This window comes from Amblyraja radiata, chromosome 4, assembly GCF_010909765.2.
Source record: "Amblyraja radiata isolate CabotCenter1 chromosome 4, sAmbRad1.1.pri, whole genome shotgun sequence".
Lineage (NCBI taxonomy): Eukaryota > Metazoa > Chordata > Chondrichthyes > Rajiformes > Rajidae > Amblyraja > Amblyraja radiata.
Genome location: NC_045959.1, coordinates 81335463 through 81347313, shown reverse-complemented (window position 1 = coordinate 81347313; position 11851 = coordinate 81335463). Strand labels below are relative to the sequence as shown.

General features: G+C 46.1%; 1 protein-coding gene across 1 annotated transcript in view; it reads left to right on the top strand.

The window, feature by feature from the left end:
* Positions 1-536: 536 nt before the first annotated feature.
* rab31 (RAB31, member RAS oncogene family) overlaps positions 537-11851 on the top strand; it is a 97183-nt gene continuing 85868 nt past the window's right edge. The window contains exon 1 of the mRNA XM_033019824.1: positions 537-684. Within this exon, the coding sequence (XP_032875715.1) occupies positions 598-684 (87 nt within the window). The 5' untranslated portion in view covers positions 537-597. The remainder of the gene's footprint in view (positions 685-11851) is intronic.

Sequence of the window (11851 nt, the reverse complement as noted above, 5' to 3'; positions counted from 1 at the left end):
CCAGCGGACCAACATGTCACATCTACACTAGTCCTACCTGTCTGTGTTTGGCCCATATCCCTCTATACTTGTCCTATCCACATACCTGGCCAAATATTTCTCAAGCATTGTGATAGTACCTGCCTCAACCACCTCCTCCGGCAACTCATTCCATACACCCACCATCCTTTGTGTAAAAATAGTTACCCCTCAGGTTCTGATTAAATAATTTCCCCCTCACCTATACTCTTTTCCCTTGCTTCACAATACACAACTCTTCCATCCTTAACTCTTTATCACACACTTTTTGTCCATTCCTCTCTGGCCTTTATCTGCTGAGTTACTCCACCACTCTGTGTCTTTCCCCCCCCCCCCTGTAAACCAGCATCTGCAGTTCCTTGTGCCTCTGCTATTTGCAAATATGGTTTACCCGCAGTTTGCTTCTGTTAAACGACCTCAACAGATTTATTAAGATGCTCTTAAGTTAACTTAGGAGTGTGTCTGGGGTTGGAGGAGAACCACGTGACCGCTTGGAGTTATTGCCGAGTAGTTTCCGTTCGCTCTGAGCAAACTAGCTGGTTGGAGGAGGTTAGTTTCGCAGAGAACGCACTTTGATACATGTACTGGACAGATCAGAAAGAGCATGACACAAGCCTCGTAGATCTAATTATGGCGATAAGAGAATTAAAAATCTGCCTCCTTGGGGTAAGTAAGATTAATATAACGGTTCCTATTATTATTTATGTGTAGTTTTATTTGAGTTTAGGTGTCGTTCCTTCCTCTTAGCTGCCACCGGGAGTAGCCGGGCAGAGGTTCAATATGTTTCATATATTCAGCGTTTCTTCGTGATCTTTCCCGGTAATCTCTGTCTTTCCTTGTTGAGCTTTAAAGTTACCCGAGCCAGAGCCGTCGGTTTCTTGCTTTCAAAGACTTTCCATTTGGCCGAGACCCGCTGCTCGTAGTTGTAGAGTCTGTTTGAGTTCAATCTTTCAGGAATGTTTGATTCTCCAAGGGGACATTCCACAGAGTCATTTTTCTGCAGCATCAGCTCTGAAAACAGTCACTTTCCAGATATTATTTTCCCTCGTTTCGTTCACTACTTCCCGAAAAACTAGTTCGTGATTTTTTTTTACATGAAGTACGGTTCCTTAAAAAACAATACCTCCTCTTCTGCCAACCGACCCAGCTAGAGTGGTTGACCATATGTCACAAGTCACTGGGTTAGACGTCAATTTATACTCTGGTGTAACAGATGTGATTTACCTGAACATTTCAATGCAGAAGTGGTGGCCTTAGGTTGATTGAATGAAAGAGATAGCATTGAAACAGGCCCTTCGGCCCACCAAATCCATGCTAACTACCCGTTCACACTTAGCTCTATGTCATCCCACTTTCTCATCTGCTCCCTACATATTAGGGGCAATTTTACATTAGGAGTCCAATTTAGCCTATAAACCAGCATGTCAGTTGGATGTGGGAGGAACCCGGACACCAGGAGGAAACCCGTGCAGTCACAGGGAGAACATGCAAACTCTACACATAGACATAGAAACATAGAAACATAGGTGCAGGAGTAGGCCATTCGGCCCTTCGAGCCTGCACCGCCATTCAATATGATCATGGCTGATCTTCCAACTCAGTATCCTGTACCTGCCTTCTCTCCATACCCCCTGATACCATTAGCCACAAGGGCCACATCTAACTCCCTCTTAAATATAGCCAATGAACTGGCCTCAACTAGCTTCTGTGGCAGAGAATTCCAGAGATTCACCACTCTCTGTGTGAAAAATGTTTTCCTCATCTCGGTCCTAAAAGATTTCCTCCCTATCCTTAAACTGTGACCCCTTGTTCTGGAATTCCCCAACATCGGGAACAATCTTCCTGCATCTAGCCTGTCCAACCCCTTAAGAATTTTGTAAGTTTCTATAAGATCCCCCCTCAATCTTCTAAATTCTAGCGAGTACAAACCGAGTCTATCCAGTCTTTCTTCATATGAAAGTCCTGACATCCCAGGAATCAGTCTGGTGAACCTTCTCTGTACTCCCTCTATGGCAAGAATGTCCTTCCTCAGATTAGGAGACCAAAACTGTACGCAATACTCCAGGTGTGGTCTCACCAAGACCCTGTACAACTGCAGTAGAACCTCCCTGCTCCTATACTCAAATCCTTTTGCTATGAATGCTAACATACCATTTGCCTTCTTCACTGCCTGCTGCACCTGTATGCCTACTTTTAATGACTGGTGTACCATGACACCCAGGTCTCGTTGCATCTCCCCCTTTCCTAATCGGCCACCATTCAGATAATAGTCTACTTTCCTGTTTTTGCCACCAGAGTGGATAACCTCACATTTATCCACATTATACTGCATCTGCCATGCATTTGCCCACTCACCCAGCCTATCCAAGTCACCTTGCAGCCTCCTAGCATCCTCCACACAGCTAACACTGCCCCCCAGCTTCGTGTCATCCGCAAATTTGGAGATGTTGCATTCAATGCCCTCGCCAAATCATTAATATATATTGTAAATAGCTGGGGTCCCAGCACTGAGCCTTGCGGTACCCCACTAGTCACTGCCTGCCATTGTGAAAAGAACCCGTTTATTCCTACTCTTTGCTTCTTGTCTGCCAGCCAGTTCTCTATCCACATCAATACTGAACCCCCAATACCGTGTGCTTTAAGTTTGTATACTAATCTCTTACGTGGGACCTTGTCGAAAGCCTTCTGAAAGTCCAGATATAACACATCCACTGGTTCTCCCTTATCCACTCTACTAGTTAAATCCTGGAAAAATTCTATAAGATTCGTCAGACATGATTTACCTTTCATAAATCCATGCTGACTTTGTCCAATGATTTCACCACTTTCCAAATGTGCTGCTATCCCATCTTTAATAACTGATTCTAGCAGTTTCCCCACTACCGACGTTAGACTAACTGGTCTGTAATTCCCCGTTTTCTCTCTCCCTCCCTTTTTAAAAAGTGGGGTTACATTAGCTACCCTCCAATCCTCAGGAACTACTCCAGAATCTAAAGAGTTTTGAAAAATTATCACTAATGCATCCACTATTTCTGGGGCTACTTCCTTAAGTACTCTGGGATGCAGCCTATCTGGCCCTGGGAATTTATCAGCCTTTAATCCATTCAATTTACCTAACACCACTTCCCGGCTAACCTGGATTTCACTCAGTTCCTCCATCTCATTTGACCCCCGGGCCCCTGCTATTTCCGGCAGATTATTTATGTCTTCCTTAGTGAAGACAGAACCAAAGAAGTTATTCAATTGGTCTGCCATGTACTTGTACCCCATGATCAATTCACCTGTTTCTGGCTGCAAGGGACCTACATTTGTTTTAACTAATCTTTTTCTCGTCACATATCTATAAAAGCTTTTGCAGCCAGTTTTTATATTCCCTGCCAGTCTATCTTGGCCAATTCACGTCTCATACCCTCAAAGTTACCTTTCTTTAAGTTCAGGACCTTGTTTCTGAATTAACGATGTCACTCTCCATCCTAATGAAGAACTCAACCATATTATGGTCACTCTTGCCCAAGGGGCCACGCACAACAAGACTGCTAACTAACCCTAAGGTACACAAAATTGCTGGGGAAACTCAGCGGGTGCAGCAGCATCTATGGAGCGAAGGAAATAGGCGACGTTTCGGGCCGAAACCCTGCTAACTAACCCTTCCTCATTACTCAATACCCAGTCTAGAATAGCCTGCTCTCTCGTTGGTTCCTCTATATGTTGGTTTAGAAAACTATCCCGCATACATTCCAAGAAATCCTCTTCCTCAGCACCCTTGCCAATTTGATTCACCCAATCTATATGTAGATTGAAGTCACCCATTATAACTGTTTTACCTTTGTTCCACGCATTTCTAATTTCCTGTTTGATGCCATCCCCAACTCCACTACTACTGTTAGGTGGCCTGTACACAACTCCCACTAGCGTTTTCTGCCCCTTAGTGTTTCGCAGCTCTACCTATATCGATTCCACATCCTCCAAGCTAATGTCCTTCCTTTCTATTGCATTAATCTGCTCTCTAACCAGCAGCGCTACCCCACCTCCTTTCCCTTTCTGTCTATCCCTCCTGAATATTGAATATCCCTGGATGTTCAGCTCCCAGCCTTGGTCACCCTGGAGCCATGTCTCCGTGATCCCAACTATATCATAGTCATTAATAGCTATCTGCACATTCAACTCATCCACCTTATTACGAATGCTCCTTGCATTGAGACACAAAGCCTTCAGGCTTGTTTTTACAACACTCTTACCCCTTATATAATTATTTGGAAAAGTGGCCCTTTTGATTTTTGCCCTGGATTTGTCTGCCTGCCACTTTTACTTTTCACCTTGCTACCTATTGCTTCTACCACCATTTTACACCCCTCTGTCTCTCCGCTCACACATTTAAGAAACCCTTTCCCTTTAACTCCATCCTCAACTATCCCATTTGACACCCCACCCCCCTTATTCAGTTTAAACCACCCGTGTAGCAGTGGCAAACCTGCCTGCCAGAATGCTGGTCCCCCACCTGTTAAGATGCAATCCGTCCCTTTTGTACAGTTCCCCCTTACTCCAAAACAGATCCCAGTGATCTAAGAATCTAAATCCCTGCCCCGTGCACCAGTTCCTCAGCCACACATTCAGGTCCCGTATCTCCCTGTTCCTGCTCTCGCCAGCACGAGGAACTGGAAGCAAACCGGAGATAACAACCCTGGAGGTCCTGCTTTTCAGCATTTTTCCGAGCTCTCTAAAGTCACGCTGCAGAATATTCATCCCCTTCTTTCCGATATCATTTGTGCCGACATGCACTAACACTTCCGGCTGTTCACCTTCGCCCTTGAGAATTTTCTGCACTCTCTCCGTGACATCCTGGATCCTGGCACCAGGAAGGCAGCACACCATCCTCGAATCCCGTCTGTTGCCGCAGAAACCCCTGTCCGTACCTCTCACAATGGAGTCTCCCACTACAATGGCGTTGCCTGACTTTGGCCTCTTTGGTTTTGGCTCAACAGCCCTATTCGCATCGCAAGCCAGTCCGCCGCTCAGTGTAACAACGTCTTATGTCCCGACAGCTTCTAAGTGGGTGAACCTGTTCACAAGAGGCACAACACACGGGGATGTTTGCATTCCATGCTTCCCTCCCTTTCTCAGTGTCTCCCACCTTCTCTCTTCCAGTACCTTAGGTGTAACAATCTTGCTGTAGGACTTGTCGAGGAACGACTCCGTTTCTCGGACAAACCCGAGGTCATCCACTTGCTTCTCCAGTTCCCCAACACGGTCCTTCAGGAACTGTACCTGGATGCACTTCTCACATTTGTAACAGCCAGAGGCACCAGCAGTGTCCTTGACCTCCCACATACTGCAAGCATCACACTGAATCAGCTTGCCTGACATCTCCTTCTTTTGTCTCTCCCTCTCCAGCGTTTTGCGTAGCCTCCTCTCCAAAGACTCTCGAGCCAAAGACTCGCACTTTAATCACAGGGCACTTCACTCACTGCAGCTCCCTAAGAGCCGTCTTGCTTATATTGACTGATAAATTGCCTAATTTACCAATTTACAAACCAAATTCCTCAGTTTTCAACTGTTTTCCCCCCTCTGACTCACTTCTCTCCTCCCACTTGGGCTAGAGCCAATCAGTGCTTTCTCTTGCTTATCTGCTCCTGCTGTTGCTTCCAAATCTACAGCAGCTCTGAGCAAAGTCTGCCTGTGTTTGCCTCTCCTTTTCAACTGTTTTCACCCCTCTGACTCACTTCTCAACATCTAGGGTCAGGATCGAACCTGGGTCTCTAGTGCTATGAGGCAGCAGCTCTACCAGCTGCGCCACTCACCACTGTACTGCCCTGATTGAGGGTAGTCTGGTTTAACTAGATTAAGGCATGTTAACCACGTATCTGCACCAACAACTATGGTTGTGGACCTCAGACCAAGAGACTTGAGTCCCACCATGGCAGCTGAGAATTTTAATTCATGTTATGGAATAAATCTGGAATTTAAAATAAAATGCTAGTTTTGTTAATAGCAAGCATGAACCTGGTGGATTGTTTAAAGTTTAATTTAGAGATACAGCATGGAAACAGGCCCTTCGGCCCACTGAGTACGTGCTAACCACAATCACACGTACACTAGTTCAATCCTACACACCAGGGAATATTTACAGAAGCCAATTAATCTTCAAGCCTGTATGTCTTTGGAATGTCGGAAGAAACTGGAGCAACTGAAGAAAACACATGCGGCACAGGGAGAATGTACAAACTCTGTACTGACAGCACAGGATCGAACCCAGATCTCTGGTGCTGTAAGGCAGCAGCTCTACCGCTGTGCCACTGTGCCATCCAACTCCAACCAGATTCACTAATGTTCTTCAGGTGAGGATATTGACAGTCCCGAGACCTACTGCCAGTATATGATTCCAGCTCCACCAATGTGGTTGACCTCCAGTTGCCTCTTCAGTTCAGGGGTAACTAGGGACGGACAATAAACATTGGCATTTAGACTTCAGTTCATAAATTATAGGAGCAGAATTAGGCCATTCGGCCCATCAAGACTACTCCGCCATTCAATCATGGCTGATGTGTCTTTTCCTCTCGACCCCATTCTCCTGCCTTCTTCCCATGTCCCCGGTCACATGTACTAATCAAGAACATATCAATTTCTGCATTAAGAATGTCCATTGACGTGGCATCCACAGCCTTCTGTGGCAAAGAATTACACAGATTCACCACCCTCTGACTGAAGAAATTTCTCCTCGTCTCCTTTGTAATGGTAGTGAATGGTCTGTTAATGAGTAAACAGAAAGATGATATGTTGAATGTGAATGGATCCCTGTGACAATTTTCCTAAACATCATTGCATCGTGAAGTCAATTTGCAACTTGATTTTTTTAACATGTGGGACTGTTGTGTTTTGCTTTTGGCAGTGGTTCTCATTCTTGGTCTTAGTTGCCCAGACAGCCCCTTGCTGTGTGAGCTAGCAGTGCTGTTATCGCACATCTATTTGGACTTCAATTCTAGTTGGCTCCACAGAAGACACAATGTCAGCAAGTCTTGTATGGGAAAAATTAACTTAACTCAACTTGTATTTGTCTATTTAATGTCGTTCAGACCATGATGTCTCGTTAAGTGGAGAGAATTCTCTGCAGTCCCTGAAAGGGCACAAAAAGGAAATGGGATTGTCTGTAAGCTCAGCGGATATATTCATTGTATGGTAGAATGACATTCATAAATTCATGTGATAGGAGCAGAATTAGGCTATTCGCCCCATCATGTCTACTCAGTCATTCAATCAAAGGAACGTACTTTAATTCTGAGGCTATGACCTCTGGTCCTAGACTCTCCCGCTAGTGGAAACATCCTCTCAACATCCACTCTATCCAATGAAGAGCAATATTAGCTTGAAGGACACTACTGCCAATAGTAGTGAATCCTGGATGATGAGGGATATTGAGTCTCTGGTCAAGAAAAAGGAGGATAGGTAGACTGCTTTGATCATGTGAATCCCTTGAGGAGTATAAGGGTTATAGGAGTACACTATGAGGAAAATCAGGAGGACAAAAAGGGGACAGGAGATAGCTTTAGCAGATAAGGTAATGGAAAACCCCAAAGAGTTTCTACAAGTACATTAAGGACAAAGAAGAAAGTAGGAAGAGAGTAGGGCCACTTAACTGCCACTTAAAGACCAAGGAGATTGGCTATGTGTGGTGGTCCGGGAGATAGGTGAGGTGTTAAATGAATATTTCACATCTGTATTTGCTGTGGAGTATGACGTGGATGCCAGGGAACTCAAGGAGGTTAATAGTGATGACTTGAAGAGAGTCCACAGTACAGAAGAGAAAGTGCTGGAGATCTTAAAATGCAGAAAAGTTGATACATCCCCAGTACCTGACCAACTGTATCCTAGGACATTATGGGAAGCTAGGAAATAAATTGCAGGACCCCGGTGGAGATATTCATACTCCAAAATGCTGGAGTAACTCAGCGGGACAGGCAGCAACTCGGGATAGAAAGAATGGGTGACGTTTTGGGTCGAGACCCACCCCTCTTCAGACTGAATCAGGGGAGAGGGAGATACAGAGTTCTGTATCACCGTCTCCCCTGATTCAGTCTGAAGAAGGGTCTCGACCCAAAACGTCACCCATTCTTTCTGAGTTACTCCAGCATTTTATGTCTATCGTCGGTTTAAACCACAATATGCAATTCATTCCAACAACAGAGATATTTGTACCATTGCTAGCCATGGGTGAGATGCAGAATGCATGGTGGTTGGCAGCTATTGAGCCTCTGTTGAAGGTAGGAAGCAGGGCGATGGTGGAGCTTGTTTTTCAGACTGGAGGCCTGTAGCAAGTCGTGCACCACAGGGATTGTTGCTGGCTCCACTGTTTATATTAATGGTTTGAATGTGAATGTAGATAGTATGGTTTAGTAAGTTTGCAGATTTTTAGACTTTAGAGATACAGCGTGGAAACAGGCCCTTTTTGTCACCAAATCCATGCTGACCAGCGATCACCCCACACACTGGCATTATCCTGCACACTAGGGACAATTTACAATTTTACCAAAGCCAATGAACCTACAAGCCTGGGGACCTGTCTTTGGAAAACAGAGCACCCGGAGAAACCCCACAGTCACAAGGAAAAAGTATAAATTCCACACAGACGGAACCTGCAGTCATGATCGAACCTGGGCCTCTTGCGCTGCCAGGCAGCAACTCCACCCCTCTGTCACTGTGCTGCCTGGGACTAACATTAGTGGGATGGTGGACAATTAAGAAGATTATCTATGATTCCGATGGAATCTTGATCAACTGCACCAATGGGTTGAGGAATGGCAGGTGGAGTTTAATTCAGATAAATGCGAGCTGTTGTATTTTGGTACCACAACCAGGGTAGGACTTGCAGAGTAAATGGTATGTCTCTGGAGAGTGTTGTAGAACAGAGTACAGGTGTACATAGTTCCCTGAAAGTGGATAGTGAAAGTGAAAGTGGACAGGTGGATAGTGTGGTGAAGAAGGTGTTTGGCATGCTTGCATTGATCAGTCAGGGTACTAAGTAAAAGGAGTTGGGATATCCTGTTGCAGCTATGCAGCTTTAGAGGGCGGCATGGTGGTGCAGTGGTGGAGTTGCTGCCTTATAGCGCTGGAGACCGGGCTTTGATCCTGACTTCGGGTGCTGTCTGTACGGAGTTTGTAGTTCTCCCCGTGAGCCGCGTGGGTTTTCTCCAGGTGGTCCGGTTTCCTCCCACACTCCAAAGACGTACAGGTTTTGTACGTTAATTGGCTTGATAAAATTGTAAACCGTCCCTGGTGTGTGTAGGATAGTGTTAGTGTGCGGGGATCGCTGGTCATTGCGGACATGGTGGGCTGACGGACCTGTTTCATAGAAACATAGAAACATAGAAAATAGGTGCAGGAGTAGGCCATTCGGCCCTTCGAGCCTGCACCACCATTCAATATGATCATGGCTGATCATCCAACTCAGTATCCTGTACCTGCCTTCTCTCCATACCCCCTGATCCCTTTAGCCACAAGGGCCACATCTAACTCCCTCTTAAATATAGCCAATGAACTGGCCTCAACTACCTTCTCTGGAATTCACTGGCACAGATTCACCACTCTCTGTGTGAAAAATGTTTTCCTCATCTCGGTCCTAAAAAATTTCCCCCTTATCCTTAAACTGTGACCCCTTGTTCTGGACTTCCCCAACATCGGGAACAATCTTCCTGCATCTAGCCTGTCCAATCCCTTAAGAATTTTGTAAGTTTCTATAAGATCCCCCCTCAATCTTCTAAATTCTAGCGAGTACAAGCCGAGTCTATCCAGTCTTTCTTCATATGAAAGTCCTGACATCCCAGGAATCAGTCTGGTGAACCTTCTTCTATGGCAAGAATGTCTTTCCTCAGATTTGGAGACCAAAACTGTACGCATGTTTCCATGCTGTATCTCTAAACTAATCTAAAAACTAAACTATACAGACATCAGTAAGGTCACAATTGGAGCATTGTGTACAGTTCTGGTTGCCCTGCTATAGAAAGGATGTCATTAAAGTGGAAAGGGTTCAAAAAAGATTTACAAAGATGTTTTTGAGTTATAAGCAGAGGCTGGATAGGCTGGGATTTCTTCCCTGGCACATGGGAGATTGAGGGATGGCAAAGGGGCATGATAAAATCATAAGGGGCATAGATAAGATAAGTAGCCACAGTCTTTTCCCCAGGGTACGGGAGTCTAAACTCAAGGGCAATGGTGAGAGAGGAAAGATTGAAAAGTGGCCTGTGGCATCTTTTGGGTGGTGTATACATGGAACAAGTTTTCAGAGGGTGGTAGAGCTTGGTACAATTATAACATTTAAAAAGTGCTTGGAAAGATACATGAATAAGAATAGTTTGGAGTGTTATGGACTGGGTCCACTCAAGTGGGACTAGCTCGGTTAGGCATCGTGGTCACCATTGGACATTGGGCCAAAGGGCCTGGTCCCATGCTCTATGACTCTTTGTAGAAGGAGGTCTTTTGGCCCATCATGGCTGGTTCCTGACAGAACAATTCCATTTGTCCCTGGAGCTCCGCATCTTATTCTCTCCCTCCTATCCATCAACTCCCCTTTGATTCTTTTGCTGTCTATTCAAAGTGTGAATAATTAATGGTAACCAATTAACAAGCACACCTTGGAATGTGGGAGCAAACCGAGGGACCCGGGTAAGTCCATGTGTGAGGAGAACATTTAAATTCCACACAGGCAGGACTGAAAGTTAAGGGCCTGTCCCACCAGCATGCGATTGCATGCGTCTGCGTGACCAAACATGGTGGCTTAAGGCGTACGGCCTCGCGGGGCCGGTCCCACTTCCAACCGCGGAGCCATCTGGAGTTGCGTGGGGCTGGTCCCGACATCATACTCACCAATCAGCTGGGCAGGAGGTGGGCCGACTGAATTTGGACGTCGCACGGCGTCGGGCGGTTACGTCATCACGCAACGGCACGCCGGGCAGTGACGTCAACGGGCAATGGCACGCGCTAGGCGTACGCCATCAAGATGCTGCGTACGGTGTCGAGATGCTGCGTATGGCGTCGAGACGCTGCGTACGCCCGTCGAGGTGGTGCGTACGGCCTCAATGCGGCTGCGGGCCGGCAGGCCGTTGCCGCGCGGAATTTTTGGACAGTGTCAGTTTTTCGGAGCCCCACGCGATGTCGGGACCAGCCCCGCACAACTCCATACGGCTCCGGCGATCGAAGTGGGACTGGCCCCGCGAGGCCGTACGGCTCAACCGACCACGTTAGGTCGCGCTCGCCGCATGCAGTCACATGCTGATGGGACAGGCCCTTTAGTATTAAACCCGAGTCTTGGAACTTGGAGTTTGTAATCATGTGTTGTCTTTCTGACTGGTTGGCATGCAACAAAAACTTTTCACTGTATCTTGGTACACATGACAATAAGCTGAAACTGAAACAGTGAAGCTGCAGCACACTGACAATATGCACAATACGTACCTTTCTTGGACTCCTTGGATTATTATCTTGCATGCATCTTTTAAATGATGTTAGCTTATCTTGCTGAGGGAAACAAAGAAGTTCCAGAAGAACTCCAGAGGAGTATACAGTTATTGACTGAATGGTGTCTTCCTCTGGAACCTCTCTGTTACTACGAGGGCCAGAGTGATTGCTTCACCAGGTTCTCGCACCTTTTGGGAACTTATCTCTTCACTGTTGTTTATAAAATTGATCTATATTGATATTACCAAAACAGGTATCACAGCCTGTTTCTGCATCTCGGGTGCCCAGGAACAAAGGAGATTACAGAGAGTGGTAGACACCGCCCGATCCACCACAGGTCCTGACCTCCCCACCATCGTAGGAATCTACAGGAGGGTGATCTAAAAAA